The sequence below is a fragment of the Polypterus senegalus genome, chromosome 9 (assembly GCF_016835505.1).
Source record: "Polypterus senegalus isolate Bchr_013 chromosome 9, ASM1683550v1, whole genome shotgun sequence".
In the NCBI taxonomy this organism is placed as follows: domain Eukaryota; kingdom Metazoa; phylum Chordata; class Cladistia; order Polypteriformes; family Polypteridae; genus Polypterus; species Polypterus senegalus.
In genome coordinates, this window is record NC_053162.1 from 130,914,277 (window position 1) to 130,933,720 (window position 19,444).

Below are 19,444 nucleotides of genomic sequence, written 5' to 3' on the forward strand. Positions count from 1 at the left end.
TTGTAAATATGTCAATCAGCACAAGCAGCCTGCTATTTCATCCCCCCACCTCCGTAGCTCAACTCGGGCAGAAAGTTCTCCCAGCTCACGTCTTGTTTATCTGGGTATGAGGTGCCTTCAGTTGTTAAGGCTAAATAATATATCGTTATTTGGAACACATGCATTTCACATGTTGTTCCGTGTCTACAATGATCTATTTCAATGTAAGATGACAGGAAATGCTACTTCAGTACGTAAATGACTTTAGCTGCAGGTGGAAACTCCTGTCACACTTTACAGTTCTGGTAATGGTTATGGTTCTGCCCTTGTGCAGAAACGATTTCATAAGCTTTATTACCTTATTCTACGAAAGTCTTTCTCCTGTTGAATGACTGGGATCTTTTCCTAAATAAGGAGTGGCATTGCACATGTACTTTGTCAGAATGCCTGTGTTGATCGAACACAGGAAGCTCTGCAGTCTACTTGTGACTTTATGCTGTAGAGAGATAAGTAAATAAATCAAGGTAAATAACATTCAATGTGGCTTTTATGCAAGTAACATACAGTGGTGTGAAAAACTATTTGCCCCCTTCCTGATTTCTTATTCTTTTGCATGTTTGTCACACAAAATGTTTCTGATCATTAAACACATTTAACCATTAGTCAAATATAACACAAGAAAGCACAAAATGCAGTTTTTAAATGATGGTTTTTATTATTTAGGGAGAAAAAAAAATCCAAACCTACATGGCCCTGTGTGAAAAAGTAATTGCCCCCTGAACCTAATAACTGTTTGGGCCACCCTTAGCAGCAATAACTGCAATCAAGCGCTTATGATAACTTGCAATGAGTCTTTTACAGCGCTCTGGAGGAATTTTGGTCCACTCATCTTTGCAGAATTGATGTAATTCAGCTTTATTTGAAGGTTTTCTAGCATGAACCGCCTTTTTAAGGTCATGCCATAGCATCTCAATTGGATTCAGGTCAGGACTTTGACTAGGCCACTCCAAAGTCTTCATTTTGTTTTTCTTCAGCCATTCAGAGGTGGATTTGCTGGTGTGTTTTGGGTCATTGTCCTGTTGCAGCACCCAAGATCGCTTCAGCTTGAGGTGACGAACAGATGGCCGGACATTCTCCTTCAGGATTTTTTGGTAGACAGTAGAATTCATGGTCCCATCTATCACAGCAAGCCTTCCAGGTCCTGAAGCAGCAAAACAACCCCAGACCATCACACTACCACCACCATATTTTACTGTTGGTATGATGATCTTTTTCTGAAATGCTGTGTTCCTTTTACGCCAGATGTAACGGGACATTTGCCTTCCAAAAAGTTCAACTTTTGTCTCATCAGTCCACAAGGTATTTTCCCAAAAGTCTTGACAATCATTGAAATGTTTCTTAGCAAAATTGAGACAAGCCCTAATGTTTTTTTTGCTTAACAGTGGTTTGCGTCTTGGAAATCTGCCATGCAGGCCGTTTTTGCCCAGTCTCTTTCTTATGGTGGGGTCGTGAACACTGACCTTAATTGAGGCAAGTGAGGCCTGCAGTTCTTTAGACGTTGTCTTGGGGTCTTTTGTGACCTCTCGGATAAGTCGTCTCTGCGCTTTTGGGGTAATTTTGGTCGGCTGGCCACTCCTGGGAAGGTTCACCACTGTTCCATGTTTTTGCCATTTGTGGATAATGGCTCTCACTGTGGTTCGCTGGAGTCCCGTAATATTCCGTAATATTTTCTCTTACAGTAATACTGGCTTGTATGTGGCTGTAATATGTGTCAGTGTGCCTTTAAATTTCTCTCGCAGTAATACTGGTTTGTATATCCGTAAAATGCCTGTCTTTTTCTCTGACAGTAATACTGGCTTTGATGTCCGTAATATGACTTTAATATTCTGTCACAACAGTGGGCAATCAGCAGAGTGTCCCCAGCAACTAATGTAATGTGTGGCGTGCAGTTGATAATCGTGACTGTGTTGTCTCCCAAGTATTTTAATCTGTGCTGGCATGTAGCTGATTATTGCATGTGTGGCATCTCCCCAGCAACGGATTTTATATGCGTGGCCGCGACCACCTAATCAACACTCTCCCCAGCAATGATGTCTTTTATTTGCTTATTATGTGCTGCCGCGGATATGCCATTCACTGTGTGTCACCAGAAGACACATTGCTGGGTGTGCCAGAATCCATCGAGGAAGAAAATGAAAAGCATTATTTGTACAAAATCTTAATTTATCTATCCATTCCAAAATAATTAAATGGGCAGGCTATTTCGTATCAGTGCAATACGCTGCTTGTTAAAACGGATGACTTCCGCTCTTACATGCAAGTAGTGCTGTGTGGGCATTATGAACTATCGTATCTGTTCAAGTTCTATTTAAATTTTAAATATAAGTAATTTTTATTTAGTCGACAGAAATATCTTTGTAGAAATGTAAGTTAAATTTAGTCATCTTTGCATAAATTTTTCTTCACCATAGAAATGTAAAGACTAAATTCAACTTGCATTCCTACCTAAGATATTTCTGTCGACTAAATAGAACCTACTTATATCCAAATAGAACTTGAAAAGATATATTTTTTTGAATCTGAGCGCGCATTTTAGATCGACTTAACACGCACTACATCGAGCCCCGTGCTATTTTGCTCTCGGCTGCCTGCCTCAATAAGTCACCGTTTCGCTCTTACTTTTTTACCGTTCATTTAATCATGGGCCTCTCTAAAGTTCTGTTCATTTTCGGGTTGTAATGTTCATTAAATTTACGTATCATCTGGTCCATTGGCGGGCCGTGCATCTCACACCTAGGCCTTCAGTACTGCCCCGTCTGAATCAACCCGCCCCTCAAAAACTAATTTATGGCTATAAAAACCATCGTAATATGCAGAAATACAGCATAAAGAGCTGCTGCATCGCAGATTGATAACTCCTGTAGCTACAATAAATGCCTTTATTAAATAGACAAACCAGGGGTGAACAAGTTCCTTTCTACTGCAGCCACAACCGTGACACACATAAAAAACATCAATAATAACTCATTCACTTGCAATATTATTTAGGAAAATTGCAACATTTTATTCAGCAATAATTCGGATTATTTATAAACAAAATCCATCCTCCTCTCTTTCCTCAAAAACAGTTCAATCACTCTGTCGTTCGGATTATCCATGCACCTCAGATCCATCAAAAAGGTCCTTTCTATCGCCATCGAAGCTAATGCTGAAAGTCAAACCTGCGGCTTCTATCCAATCAATGGGTCTGAATACGGTGACGTCGCCGTACGCCTGCTAGAGGGCCGTACTGACACCAACTCAAAATCTGATTGGTTGAAGCAACAGGTTAATCGACATTTATTCAGTGTTAGAGTGCCTGCACAACGGATTGTGAAGGCCTCTCTGCCTAGCAACAAATGATGACTGAAATGTGATTGGTTAAATGCTTTAATACGAAAATACAGGCCTGGAAGCAGCACAACCATCGGAAAAGCTATGAAAGGAAGCAGACAGACTATTTGGAATTATTTAATAAGTATTCATGGACAAAATATAATTAACATCAGTTTGTGATTCAGATATTTTTACTTATGAATATGCTAAGTGCAGTCCTTCACCCGTGAATATTTACCTTATATGGGCAGGCACTCAATTATGTGGGAGGCGTGATGATGGGAGACGCAACTCCGGCTCCCACGGCCATCGAGCTGCAGTCTATGGATGATAAAATAGGTTCCAGTTATGAGCATTACGCGTAGAATTTTGAAATGAAACCTGCCCAACTTTTGTAAGTAAGCTGTAAGGAATGAGCCTGCCAAATTTCAGCCTTCTACCTACACGGGAAGTTGGAGAATTAGTGATGAGTGAGGCAGTCAGTCAGTGAGGGCTTTGCCTTTTATTAGTATAGATATATTTGGCTGATACCTCTATCCTAAGTAACTTACAAAAATTGAACATACTGTATATCTTCTAGTAGTTGCCTGGCTTCTTATTGATGCCCGTTTCCAATAAAAGACGGTTTTGAAGAGATGTTGCGACAAATAGACGCCGGTCTTTAATAGTAGCCGGTCTGTAGTAAACGCCGATCTCCAATGACCCACCGCCTTTTTCGTGCGCTAATCCTCTTTTCGTACCACCTGAGCTACTGCCCTCCTGCAGTGAATCATACGGTAAGTACCTTCTCGTGTCAAAAATGTTTTGTCGTCGGATGCTATCGAGGGAGCGAGAAAGTCAAAAAATTTCTTTGTGTACATTTTGCCCTTTCGTCTCTACGTCAATCATAACCCCACAGGGAGGGCAGAGGTGGCGGGAAGAACATGAAAATGCCATCTTCGACACGTTAATCCTGATAAAACTGATTACTGCACAACAACAAGCAATGGGAGTACCTGTATTGCCATCACAAGAAGAGGAAAATGAAGAAGAACTTGCAAATAACGAAGCAATCATTACCTATTCAGACGATTTAGTAGATGGTAAGTACTGTACTTTATTGTATCTTATCCAGTCTCATGTCGTAATGTATAATGATATGCGAGTTTGGAGCTTATTGCATTTCCTTATGTTCCGCAGGGACTTGTCGGGCTGATGCGCTGCTGCGTAAATTCGGACTGGTGCAGGCCAGTGCTGGTGGCATCATTGGCAAGAAAGTTGATGTCTACCGTACCTGTTTTTCATGCTTACGGTAGTACCGTACTGTATACTGCTTTAATAAGACCGTACTGCTGTACTGATAATTTCATTAAATCCTGAAATGTTCATCCGGTGTTGTTGCCTATATTTTGTGACCATAAATACGGTACCATACCGTATTTTACTGCCAAATGAACCCCATTTACCCATCACCATTCCGTCTGCGAGGCGAATAATAGCCGGTCTCCAATAACTGCCGGTCTCTTTTAAACGCCGGGCCGTCCGAATAATTTTTTGAATAAATGCCGGGGCTACTATTGGAAGATACACGGTATTTACTGTATATTGTTTCCATTCACTCTTTTATGGGTTGACTACAGGTAGGTTAAGTCTTACATAGGATCTCACACTGTGACAGTACTGAGAATTTAAGTGATAACCTTAGTTCAGTGACTTAGGGCCTCATGTAAAAGCAATGCATAGGCAAAAATGTTGCGTACACAAATTTCCACGCTCACTTTGAGATGTATAAAAACTAATCTTGGCATAAGTCCATGTACATTTTCATGGCACCGTCCCTCCTTGTGTATGCAAAATTCTGCAGTACTGCTGTTTCTGTGGACTGCTTTTCTTTTTCTAATTCACATCTGTCATCTGGGTTTTATCAAATACACCAAAATTAATTGCATATTGTTTACAAATTTAATTCACTTGATTGTAATCAAGTCGCAGTATAATGGTGCATGGAATGGCCACAAACTATTCCAACTACCATAGCTGCTTTTGCATTGTTAGAAGACCTTGCAAATGGAAGAACTGGAACAGAGCGCAAATTTATGACTGGCTTCTAAGTCGATTTCTGTGTGTTGTGTGCTGAACTGGTGCCAGCTTTACAAATGCAGATTTTGAGGAATTGTGCTCTTCCTACTTTTCCAAGTTCTGTCCACTCTCGGGTTTTCAGCCACAATAGCTTTTTAATGTGTATTCTGGCTGGCTTGTAGGGGATCAAAAACTTACTTCACTCAATAACATGCCAATCAATTTATAACTTTTAGGTAATGTGTTTTTTCTAGATTTTTGATTGATATCCTGTCTCTCATAAGTGAGAAAACTTAAAAATTCATTAAGGGATCAAATAATTGTTTCCCCCAGTGTATCATGAAAGAGAAATATTTTCAAAGGTGTGCAAATTATATTTTTACTCAAAATATGGTCTTTTTTGTTTCTAGAGCAAAAGGTAAATTCTCAGACCTCCTCACCAACAAGAAGTACGTTTCCTTCACAAGGACAAGGGGATTTTTATGACCAGATGGCTTACATGGTAAGAAGAGTTCTATGCATGACTAGCAATTTTTAGTGCTGTCAGTTAAACAGATGTATTAAAAATGCTATGTAACTAAGTACTTTTTGTATACATTATTCATTTGATTAATTGACTGATTGCAAAGGTGTAATATTACAATTTCTCTGGAGTTGCTTATTTTCTACATTCTATGTACTGTTGCACATGAGTAAAACATTTCATTCATACATCAATGACTGCTCTTGGCCTTTGTTGATGGTCTTGGCAAAAAGAGAGTTTTGCAGGAAACTGTATTCTTTTTAATTGAAATGGGTGGTCAGGAATAATATGAATTTTGAGTATATATTATTATCATTATTAGTTGCTTAACACTAGAATTACCAGAGCCTACGAAAAAACTCAAGCAGCCGGCTATTCCAACCCCCACCGACTTAGAACGTGCACAAACTTCTCCCAGCTCGTGCCTTGATTGATTTTCTGGGAGTGAAGGTGGAGTTTTAGAGTGGAAATAATAGATCGTCGTTTGGAACACACGCATTTCATGTCTGTTCCATTTCTACAGTAAATTGTGTAAACACATTGTTAAAACAGAAATGTTTTTTATATTCTACTAGTAGATGACAAAATGTAGGCATAAACTATATAATGTATGAAGCCTGAAGTATCACACAAATACTTTCACAAAAGCTACAAATCTAACACAGCAATTGCGCTTTTATTCAAAAATATAACTGCAGAAACAAAAGCCGCCTTTAACATGCAACATTGACACCCGTTTATTATGACTTCCTCCGTAGCGCAATAGAATCAGCCGCCGACTGGGAATCAAAAGGTCGCGAATTTGATCCTGCAGCACTCCGTTTGGAGAAGTAAACCGCTCTTAGTCTTACTATTTTAGAATAAAAACACACATTTGATTTCAGTCTGTAACAGCCAGTGTAATTTATGATACTTGTAAAGGTTAGCTTTGTTTTTTTTTTTTTAGTCAGTTTTATTATCTCAGCCGCGTTCACGAGCCCAAACACACCCCACCCCCGTATCTGATACTGCTGTTTTCACATAGACGCGCTGTAACAGAGGTAAACTCCGCTCCCTTCTACATCGGAGCAAGAATGCACATACCATTGCTTCCATACTAAAGTGTCAGCAGGCACTTTTCGTGGCATTACACACAGTTTTGAGCATGCCCTTTGTACACTACTTGTGACTTTAGGCTTTAGGAAGTAAGTAAATAAATAAAGGTAAATCGTGTCATAAAATGATTTCTTCAAAACGTCGAATGTTATTTATTTGGCACGGACATGTCTGCATGCACTTTTTGTGACATTACACATGTATTTTTTAAGCATGTCCGTGCCAAATAAATAATGCTGTTCGTTTTCAAATAATATTGCATTTCTCTCTATGCTGTGGTTTCTATTACACACCTGAAAGAAAGAGACAATATATGTGAAAACATCATCGCACAAATGCAATATTATTTGAAAACAAACCGCCTCTGATCAGCTGTAAAAGTATGGCATTTCTAAATGCTGGCGGTGATAAAAAAAAAAAAAAGAAAGAGACAAATATATGTGACGTTTTGAAGAAATCATTTTATGACACGATTTACCTTTATTTATTTACTTAACTTCCTAAAGTCACAAGTAGTGTGCAGAGGGCATGCGCAAAAATGCGTGTGATGCCACGAAAAGTGCCTGCTGACACTTTAGTATGCAAGCAATGGTATGTGCATTCTTGCTCCGATGTAGAAGGGAGCTGAGTTTACCTCTGTTACAGCGCGTCTATGTGAAAACAGCAGTATCAGATGCAGGGGTGGGGTGTGTTTGGGCTCGTAAACGTGGCCAAGATAGTAAAACTGACACAAAAAAAAAAAAACAAAGCTAACCTTTACAAGTATCATAAATTACACTGGCTGTTACAGACTGAAATCAAATGTGTGTTTTTATTCTAAAATAGTAAGACTAAGAGCAGTTTACTTCTCAAAATGGAGAGGTGCAGGATCGAACTCGCGACCTTTTGATTCCCAGTCGGCAGCTGAGTCTATTGCGCCACAGAGGTAGTCATAATAAACAAGTGTCAATGTCACATGTTAAGGCGGCTTTTTTGTTTCTGCAGTTATATTTTTGAATAAAAGCGCGATTGTTGTGTTAGATTTGTACCTTCTGTGAAAATATTTCTTTTGATATTTAGACTTCAGGCTTCATACATTATATAGTTTATGCCTACATTTTGTCATCTACTACTAGAATATAAAAAACGGTTCTGTTTTAGCAATGTGTTTACACAGATTACGGTAGAAACGGAACAGACATGAAATGCGTGTGTTCCAAACAACGACCTATTATTTCCACTCTAAAACTCCACTTCACTCCCAGAAAATCAATCAAGGCATGAGCTGAGAGAAGTTTGTGCACGTTCTGAGTCGGTGGGGGGATGGAATAGCTGGCTACTTGCAGTTTTTCTTTTATCAGCACATTTAGATTAACAAAAGACACTGGTGGATAGGTGAGAACGGTTTTAAGAAGCGATTTAAGGTGGGACGGATTTACGAGTTTTTTCGTAGGCTCTGGTAATTCTAGTGTTAAGATTTTTATTTGTTAATGTTATTCACTCAAACTTTTTTTTTGTGTTTTTCATTAGTTGTATGGTCAAGATTCTTTTTTTTTTTTTGTTCTTGTTTCCTTTGCCAGACAAAGTTTTAACACTGAATCGTGTTTTACTTTTACTTATTATAAACAGAAGTAACATTTACAGGTTACACATTTATGTACCCTATGCAATGAATCGAATGTCTTAAGCTTAGTACAGAAAACTACAGGTAAAAGAATTATTATCATGAACCACATACAGCACTGACTATGAACAGCATCTACATGGGGGGGAGATTGCACCAGAACTTCGTATTAAAAAGTATATTACCAATAGCCATATTCTGTAATGTTATAAAGACAATTTTAAAGTTGATTCATCCAAAGCTTAAAAACTGCTAAAAATCTTAAATTCCCTTCAGCATCAAAATGTAAAACTAGTACTGCCTCATTATACAGTGAGTTTGATTAAATGTTCACAAAAAAAAAAAAAGTTACAGTACTAATTACTTTTACTCAAAAGCACCATCTGTTTCTATTTTCTTTCTGTTTCACATTTTGAAATTTGATAAAATAGCAGTTCAGTTTGTTCAGTCATGGTTTGGCTGTATCGGTTATTGTTTATTTTTTTTAATTTCCGCTTTAGATTAATTGTCATTTGTGATGTATACAGTAAAATGACATGTACACTTGGCAGAGTGCATCAAACTGCCACTGTTCAGCTGCCTGTAGTTTATGTCAAATATAACATTACAGTAGGTAGAATAAATTACGTTTCGCATTCACATTGGCAGTAGTGAAACTTAATAAATTTAGATTTTTGAGTTTTTTAAAGTTTTTTTTTTTTTTAATTTTTATTTAGAAAGAAAAGATGATTGGTCCTTGTCCTGTGTTCCGTGTCTACAACAATCTACACATCGTTAAAACAGAGACGTTGCGGGATCAAACTCGTGACCCTTAGATTACCAGCCGGCAGCTCTTACCGTTACGCCACCAAAGCAGTCGGATTAAAGACACGTTAATGTCGCATCCTAACACGGGTTCTCATTCTGCAGTTATTTTCTTGAATAAAAGCGCACTTGTTTTGTTATACTTGTACCTTTTGTGAAGGTGTTTATTTGATATTTGGACTTAAGGCTTCATACATTATATGCTTCATGTCTACAATTTGTCAGTTATTACTAAAACATGAAAAGTATTTCTGTTTTAACAATGTGTAGATTGTTGTAGACACAGAACACACATGAAATGCATGTGTTCCAAATAACGATATAGTATTTATTCTAGTCTATACAACTCTAAGCAACTGACACTTAGGTAAACAGACTTGAGCTGAGAAAACTTTGTGCGCCGGTGGGGGGATGTTTGAACAGGCTGCTTATCGACATATTTAAAAGACAAAAGACGCTGATGGAGTGGTGCAAAGGGATTTAAGGTGGGATGGATTTACAAATTTTTTCGTAGGCTTTGGTAATTCTAGTGTTAAGGGATTAGCAACACTGCATAAACCCATTTTTGACCCATACATTTCTCAGAAAAAGGTCAAGATGGATCCTCGAACCGCCACCTTATCGTGGTGGAGGGGTTTGCGTGTCCCAATGATCTTAGGAGCTCTGTTGTCCGGAGCTTTATGCCCCTGGTAGGTCCACCCAAGGCAAACTGGTCCTAGGTGAGTGATGAGACAAAGAGCGGTTCAATAGACCTCCTATGAGGAAGAAAAAATTTGGGCGCCGTTTTCTGTCGCCCGGACACAGGTCACTGGGTCCCCCCTCTGGAGCCAGGCCTGGAGTGTGGGGCTTGATGGCGAGCGCCTGGTGGCCGGGCCTGCACCCATGGGGCTCGGCTGGGCACAGCCCAAAGAGGCAACATGGGTCCCCCTTCTTGTGGGCTCACCACCAAGGAGGTCGGGTGCAGTGTGAGTTGGGTGGTAGTCGAAGGCAGGGACCTTAGCAGTCTGATCCTCGGCTACAGAAACTGGCTCTTAGGACGTGGAATGTCACCTCTCTGAAGGGGAAGGAGCCTGAGCTAGAGTGCGAGGTTGAGAGGTTCCGGCTAAATATAGTCGAACTCACCTCGACACACAGCATACACTTTGCAACCAATCTCCTTGAGAGGGGCTGGACTCTCTACCACTCTGGAGTTGCTACCGGTTAGAGGCGCCGAGTGGGTGTGGGCATACTTATTGCCCCCGAACTTGGAGCCTGTATATTGGGGTTTAGGAAGAGCGTGATTGGGAGGAATGGTCCCCCTAATCTGAACCCGAACAGTGTTTTGTTATTGGACTTCTCTGCTCGTCACGGAATGTCCATAACGAATACCATGTTCAAGCATAGGGGTGTTCATATGAGCACTTGGCACCAGGACACCCTAGGCCTCAGTTCAATGATCGACCTTGTGGTCGTGTCGTCGGACTTGCGGCCACATGTCTTGGACACTCGGGTGAAGAGAGGGGCGGAGCTGTCAACTGATCACCACCTGGTGGTTAGTTGGCTTCGATGGTGGGGGAGAATGCCGGTTAGGCCTGGTAGACCCAAATGTGTTGTGAAGGCCTGCTGGGAATGTCTGGCAGAGTCTCCTGTCAGAATTAGCTTCAACTCCCACCTCCGGCAGAACTTTGACCACGTCCTGTGGGAGGTGGGGGACATTGAGTCCGAATGGGCCATGTTCCGTGTCTCTATTGTTGAGGCGGCTGACTGGAGCTGTGGCCGTAAGGTGGTCGGTGCCTGTCGTGGCGGCAATCCCCGAACCCATTGGTGGACACCGGTGGTGAGAGATGCCGTCAAGCTGAAGAAGGAGTCTTACCAGACCCTTTTATCCTGTGGGACTCTGGAGGCTGCTGATAGGTACCAACAGGCAAAGTGGAATGCGACTTTGGTGGTTACTGAGGCAAAAACCCGGGCATGGGAGGAGTTTGGGGAGGCCATGGAGAATGACTTTCGAACGACTTCGAGGAGATTCTGGTCCACCGTCCGGCGTCTCAGAAGTGTCAACACTGTATATGGTGGGGATGGTGCGCTGCTGACCTCGACTCAGGACGTTGTAGGTCGGTGGTGGGAGTACTTCGAGGACCTCCTCAATCCCACTAACATGCCTTCCAATGAGGAAGCAGAGCCTGGGGGCTCGGAGGTGGGCTCCCCCATCTCTGGGGCTGAGGTCACCGAGGTGGTCAAAAAACTCCTTGGTGGCAGGGCCCCATGGGTGGATGAGATACGCCTGGAGTTTCTCAAGGCTCTGGATGCTGTAGGACTATCTTGATTGATACGTCTCTGCAACATCGCATGGACATTGGGGACAGTGCCTCTGGATTGGCAGACCGGGGTGGTGGTCCCCCTCTTTAAAAAGGGGGACCCAAGGGTGTGTTCCAACTACAGAGGGATCACACTCCTCAGCCTCCCTGGAAAAATCTATTCGGGGTTTCTGGAGAGGAGGGTCTGTTGCATAGTCAAACCTCGGATTCAGGAGGAACTGTGTGGTTTTCGTCCTAGTCGCAGAACAGTGGACCAGCTCTACACCCTTAGCAGAGTCTTGGAGGGTGCATGGGAGTTTGCCTAACCAATCTACATGTGTTTTTTGGACTTGGAAAAGGCATTCGACTGTGTCCCTGGGGGAATCCTGTGGGGGGTGTTCTGGGAGTATGGGGTACTGGACCCCCTGATAAGAGCTGTTTGGTCCCTGTACAACCAGTGTCAGAGCTTGGTCTGCATTGCCGGCAGTAAGTCGAGCCCGTTTCCAGTGAGAGTTGGACTCCACCAGAGCTGCCCTTTGTCACCGATTCTGTTCATAACTTTCATGGACAGAATTTCTAGGCGCAGCCATGGTGTTGAGGGGGTCCAGTTTGGTGGACTCAGGATTGGGTCACTGCTTTTTTGCAGATGATGTTGTACTGTTTGCCTTTTCAGGCCTTGATCTTCAGCTCTCTCTGAATCGGTTCACAGCTGAGTGTGAAGTGGCTGGGATGGGAATCAGCACCTCCAAATCTGAGACTATGGTCCTCAGCCTGAAAAGGGTGGAGTGCCCTCTCAGGGTTGGGGGAGAGATCCTGTCTCAAGTGGAGGAGTTCAAGTATCACAGGGTCTTGTTCACGAGTGAGGGAAGAATGGAGCATGAGATCGACAGGCGGATCGGTGCGGCATCCGCAGTGATGCGGGCTCTGCGTCGGTCTGTCCTGGTGAAAAAGGAGTTGAGCCTTAAGGCAAGGCTCGCAATTTACCAGTCGATCTACGTTCCTACCCTCACCTATGGTCATGAGCTATAGGTAGTGACCGAAAGAACGAGATTGCGAATATAAGCAGCTGAAGTGAGTTTCCTCCACAGGGTGTCTGGGCTTTCCTTTAAAGATAGGGTGAGAAGCTCAGTCATCCGGGAGGGGCTCTGAGTAGAACTGCTGCTCCTCCGCATCGAGAGGAGTCAGATGAGGTGGCTCGGGCATCTGATCAGGATGCCACCTGGACACCTCCCTGGTGAGGTGTTCCGAGCACGTCCAACTGGGAGGAGGCCCCGGGGAAGACCCAGGACACGCTGAAGGGACTATGTCTCCCGGCTGGCCTGGGAACGCCTTGGGATTCTCCTGGATGAGCTAGAAGAAGTTGCCTTGGAGAGGGAAGTCCGGGCCTCTCTGCTCTAGCTGCTGCCTCCGTGACCCGACCTCGGATAAGCGGAAGAGGATGGATGGATGGGTCAAGATTGAAGTAAACACGGAAAAGTATATTTTGTAAATGTAACATATCTAAACACAATTGAAGATTAGATAAAAAGATGTGTTCTTAAGATAAAAGCTGTAATACAGCAAGACAACAATTATTTTCCAAAAGTGGTAAGGGGAGAAAATAACACTCAGCAGTTGCTACTTTTGATGACTTGCCTTTTTCATCATTGTGCTTTTACTTTGTGAGTACTGTTTAAGTCGTTTGGCGCAGCTTTCTGGCTGATGGGAATTGTAGTCCACGTGCCTTAATGTTGCAGATAAGATGAAGGTTGAGGGACATGTATTAAATACCTTACTAAATAGATCATTTGAGCAAAATTGATAGGTTGACTGATACATCATTTATACTACATCAGGAGTAGTAAGAAGAAGCCTACAGAATAGAAAGTACTTGAAGTTCTTTATTTCAGCTTCAAATACTGCTTGTACGTAAGGACTGAACTTCGTCTATTTTCTGCTGTGTTGAGCTTTATAGCATGCTTGCTAACCACATTTTCTTTGAGTTGAGCTAGACTTTCTTGTTTTCACTTCTCTTCAGCAGGTGGCTTTAATTTCATAAACTGGCGTGTCCCAATTTCTTTATACGATCATATGTCGGCACCAAGGCAAAACTGTAATGCTATGAGTTGGAGTGATGCCCACACTACAGGATTATTAACATGGGGGGTTGGTTTACCCCTAAATGCTGATATATCAAAATGTCCTTTCTTAGCAGATACCCACTGCCTTAATTGTGCAATCCTGCCAAATTTCAACTTTTTAACTGAACAGGGAATAGTACTTCTGTTGATGAGTGATTGAATGTGTCAGTTAACTGTATAGATTTGCATCCACACTTAATGGCTTCATGTTTCATTTTAGATGGTAAATATCTGCCTTCTTTCATGTTCTAACATGTACTAAATTCCTTAAAACTGAAACAGGATATGATTTTTCAAGGCTGTGTATGTTAACATTAAACCTTGTGTCTGAAGTATAACAAAATAACTGATACAAGACAAGTTTTTATTTATATTATTTTTGTCACTTAATTTTTAGGCTCCAGGCAGAAGGTCAAGAACAACGTCTCAGTCTTCAATGCACATGGTATTAACAAATATTTGTTGAATTCTTATTGTATTATTTCAAATCACTGTAACCTTTTTGGAATGGTTTTCCAGTTCGAAGATGAGTTATGTAAATGTTTTGGCAATATAGTTTAATACAGTGCATCCGGAATGTATTCACAGCGCATCACTTTTTCCACATTTTGTTATGTTACAGCCTTATTCCAAAATGGATTAAATTAATTTTTTTCCTCAGAATTCTACACACAACACCACATAATGACAATGTGAAAAAAGTTTACTTGAGGTTTTTGCAAATTTATTAAAAATAAAAAAACAGAAATCACATGTACATAAGTATTCACAGCCTTTGCTCAATACTTTGTCGATGCACCTTTGGCAGCAATTACAGCCTTAATTCTTTTTGAACGTGATGCCACAAGCTTGGCACACCTATCCTTGGCCAGTTTCGCCCATTCCTCTTTGCAGCACCTCTCAAGCTCCATCAGGTTGGATGGGAAGCGTCGGTGCACAGCCATTTTAAGATCTCTCCAGAGATGTTCAATCGGATTCAAGTCTGGGCTCTGGCTGGGCCACTCAAGAACATTCACAGAGTTGTCCTGAAGCCACTCCTTTGATATCTGGGCTGTGTGCTTAGGATCGTTGTCCTGCTGAATGATGAACCGTCGCCTCAGTCTGAGGTCAAGAGCCCTATGGAGCAGGTTTTCATCCAGGATGTCTCTGTACATTGCTGCAGTCATCTTTCCCTTTATCCTGACTAGTCTCCCAGTTCCTGCTGCTGAAAAACATCCCCACAGTATGATGCTGCCACCACCATGCTTCAATGTAGGGATGGTATTGGCCTGGTGATGAGCGGTGCCTGGTTTCCTCCAAACGTGTCGCCTGGCATTCAGACCCAAGGAGTTCAATCTTTGTCTCATCAGACCAGAGAATTTTTTTTCTCATGGTCTGAGAGTCCTTCAGGTGCCTTTTGGCAAACTCCAGGCGGGCTGCCATGTGCCTTTTACTAAGGAGTGGCTTCCGTCTGGCCACTCTACCATACAAACCTGACTGGTGGATTGCTGCAGAGATGGTTGTCCTTCTGGAAGTTTCTCCTCTCTCCACAGAGGACCTCTGGAGCTCTGACAGAGTGACCATCGGGTTCTTGGGACACCTCCCTGACTAAGGCCCTTCTCCCTCGATCGCTCAGTGTAGATGGCCGGCCAGCTCTAGGAAGAGTCCTGGTGGTTTCAAACTTCTTCCACTTACGAATGATGGAGGCCACTGTGCTCATTGGGACCTTCAAAACAGCAGAAATTTTTCGGTAACCTTCCCCAGATTTGTGCCTTGAGACAATCCTGTCTCGGAGGTCTGCAGACAATTCCTTTGACTTCATGCTTGGTTTGTGCTCTGACTTGAACTGTCAACTGTGGGACCTTATATATACAGGTGTGTGCCTTTCCAAATCTTGTCCAATCAACTGACTTTACCACATGTGGACTCCAATAAAAGTGCAGAAACATCTCAAGGATGATCAGGGGAAACAGGATGCACCTGAGCTCAGTTCTGAGCTTCATGGCAAAGGCTGTGTATACTTATGTGCATGTGCTTTCTTCATTTTTTTATTTTTAATAAATTTGCAAAAATCTCAAGTAAACTTTTTTCACGTTGTCATTATGGGGTGTTGTGTGTAGAATTCTGAGGAAAAAAATGAATTTCATCCATTTTGGAATCAGGCTGAAACATAACAAAATGTGGAAAAAGTGATGTGCTATGAATACTTTCCGGATGCACTGTACATACTGATAAACTTATTTTGAGCTACATAGTTTCAAATATCTTGAAGAATGAAGTTGCTTACTTTATCATGTTCTAATCATATACTCACAGATAGATAAGGTTCATTAGACATTCTAAAATAAGATTTCATGGGTTTTGAAATCCCACCCTTGCCTTAGAGGAGTATAATGCACTCACACATAACTTCCCCTGTGCTTGAAATATAGACTGCTAACAGTTAATGAGCATTAAACAAATCCACTTATACTTTGAATGTCTTTTGCAGTGATGTTACAGACCACTGCATATCATCAAATGATGGAAGTTAGCTGTGACCCAGTTAGATGTACCATTATTGCATTTTAATTTCAGTACAGCAGTGTTTCAGGATTTTGTATTAAACATGGGATTTTGAGAACACAGAGTACTCCTCCTCCTCCTGTCACCTATGCAGATCCCAAGAATGGAGATGTTTATTCATGCTGATTTCACTGTTGGATGTTTGGAACACGGTATTCAGATTATGCACTCCTTTGTGATGTCAATACTACTTTTACATATAAAATTATATAATATTAAAAAAAAAAAAACCTTTCTAATTATTATCTTCTTAAGAATTATTTGGGAACACTTTGAAATCACTTCAGTTTTTCTTTTTGTGCCTGGCATCTCCTGTCCCACTGGTATGAGAAAACCCTCAGTTATGATATACCATCCAACTTATCTTGATGTCAATTTATAAAAGACATTGAACTCCTTGGTGTCCACACATATTTTTGTACCTCTAAGCCTGCAAATACCTAATTTTTAGGCCATTTTTAACCATAATTTTATAAAGGAAATTGTAGCCTTTTTTAAAGCGTAAACCAATAGATTTGTTCAGCAAAGATTATCATGATCTGATATTCTGAGCATCAGTTAACCGTAGGAGTTCACCCTTTAATGGGATACGAGGATTCAAAGTTACTCCTGTTCACACAAGTCATGTGGAGTGTAATTTATATGATATTTCAAGGTTACTTATAATAAATAGGATAATAATTTTGATAATGCTTTTTTGATACTTGATTCTTTACTGGTGTTTCTAAGAGCCACAAATAAAAGGTTTAAAATGACAAATTTCAAACATTTTAGAATAATTCAAGGTCGGTGTTACAAATATGTTTTTTTTTTTTGTTTTTTTTTTTCTATTATGATTGAGAATATTTACACTTTACATGTTTAAATTAAAGCACACATTTGAATATATTAAACATTCCTGTTTATTATGTACATGTACCTCATGAAGTAAATCATTTTAGTATTAGGGTAGTATACACTTAATACAGAGTTTTTAATTCTTTAAAATAGCTCTGTTTTACTCCTAAGCAGTTCTGAAAACTCTACCAGTCATTTAGATATAAATTCCTTTTTCTATCATAAAACTGAGTAAGATGATTCATGACAGAATTTCTCAGATAACTGTAAAAGTTTTTGTAAGTATCTGTATCTAAGGGAGTGACACTTATGTTTTATATATCAAAGAGCATGTAGTATCTACATCTAGTCCTAAAGTAATTAATCTTCTATGCAGGGCTATGGAAGGCGTTCTCGCACAACGTCAGAATCCTCAAATCATTCTGTGGGAAGGGACAGAAGCAACTCTGCTTCTAAACAGCCCTCACCTCCTCCACCATCTAATCGTGAGAAGCCAGCGCACAGAACAGAAGAACACAACCAAGGAAGTTCCAAGGTAAAGACTAGATATGTAATGATTTCCATCAAAAATCTCTATATATACAGTACCATGAAAAATTATTTTCCCTTGTCTTAATTTCTTGGTTTTTTTTTCTTATTCATAACACTACATTTTCTGATGTCCTAACAGATATAGATTAGATACATTTTATTATTCCTGAGGGGAAATGTAGATGCTTATAGCAGCAGAAGCATAAAAAAAAAAGATACAGACTCATAGGAAAATATTCAATCAGTAAATGTATATTATGCAGATATTTTTAAGTATTAAGTTTGGCATGTTGGGAGGAAGCATTGATTTGCCTGATGGCATCCAGAAAAAAAGCCCCAACTGTGTCATTTAGTACACCATGGTGGAATGAACCAGTAGCTAAAAGTGCTGTAATAGAGTGTCTCCTGAAAGGGGATGAAGGGGATTTTTCATGATGGCGTCCAGGTTTGCCATCATCATCTTTTCCACAATAGCTTCCAGTGTGTCCATATTAGCTCTGTGATGGAACTTTGTTCAATATTATATAGTATAATACAAAAGACAACCTGAGTAAAAACAGTACAATTTATAAATGATTATTTGATTTCTTGAAGGAAAAAGGTTCCTTAACACCTATATTGACCATGTGACAAGTAATTGTCCCCTCAACTTACCAGTGTGAGAGAGAGATGCTTTTAACTAGTGCAAAGGGAGTTATATTTCAACTCCACAAGGTTTATTCTACCTTGACATTTACTTTTTGAGCAATACGTTTGTGGTCACATATAACAAAATTTTACTCATTCTTTTTGATTACAAATAATAAGATTATAGAAGGGTGAGCTTATGAAAAAACATTAGATATATTAGAATCAGTTAGTGAATGGTTATTTTTACACATCCCCTCTCTCTCTACAGTTAAAAACAAATGAAATAATGATAGTATAACAACTTTAAAATGTTTTACAAGTATTTTAACAGGTTTAAGTTTCTGTTGTTAGAATAATAATTGTGCAAATGTATGCAAGGCATTGGCTTTTGAACAGTGTTAACTGTGGTGCCTTGCTAAATAATCAAGTTAATCTACACTTAGAAAGCAGTGTTTGAGTAAACTAGGATTGGTAACGCCAATGTTCATACTAGAAAGAGTTACTGTGAAAAGCCTAGCCATGGACAGGAACTTGGAGGAATATTTGAAAGGTTGTTCCAAAATGGAGAAGTGTGATTTAAAGTAGTACAAGAGACTGTCAGTGCTAGAAAGAATTATGAAGTATAGCATTATGGTAATAGTTTGAGCCTTGTAAAAGTTCAGATACACGTGCAGGAGTTGTTAAACAACAACATGCTTTAGACTATCTTACATTTATAGTTTAAATTTTAAAAAAGGAGCGCTGTTTTATCCATGTCAATTGCAGTTCTAGTTCTGATTAATGTTGTGAATTCTTTCAAACATAAATTCTATAGGTAGTCTTCTATGAAAAAAGCCAAACAAGCTAGACCTTAAAATATCATACGCTGAACTTGGAGGAAGTTGTTAGTCATGTTTCAATAAGTAATTGGAGGAGCTCAAAAACTTGTTCATAAAGTTTGAAAGTGAAGAACAACTTGTGATTTCTAATCAAGGACTTTAAAACAAGAGTGGGAGGTGTTAAAACATTTTAGTACTTTAGGTAGCTAGATTTAATATAATCAATGCAGCATAATGGACACCTGTCATTT

General features: G+C 40.3%; 1 protein-coding gene across 5 annotated transcripts in view; it reads left to right on the forward strand.

Moving 5' to 3' along the window:
- Nucleotides 1-19,444, forward strand: part of sec16a (SEC16 homolog A, endoplasmic reticulum export factor) — a 219,458-nt gene that overhangs the window by 126,003 nt on the left and 74,011 nt on the right. For all 5 annotated transcript variants that reach the window (XM_039763857.1, XM_039763859.1, XM_039763860.1 and 2 more), the window contains 3 exons: nucleotides 5,823-5,914; nucleotides 14,231-14,278; nucleotides 17,591-17,749. In XM_039763857.1, coding sequence (XP_039619791.1) covers nucleotides 5,823-5,914; nucleotides 14,231-14,278; nucleotides 17,591-17,749 — 299 coding nt within the window. The remainder of the gene's footprint in view (nucleotides 1-5,822; nucleotides 5,915-14,230; nucleotides 14,279-17,590; nucleotides 17,750-19,444) is intronic.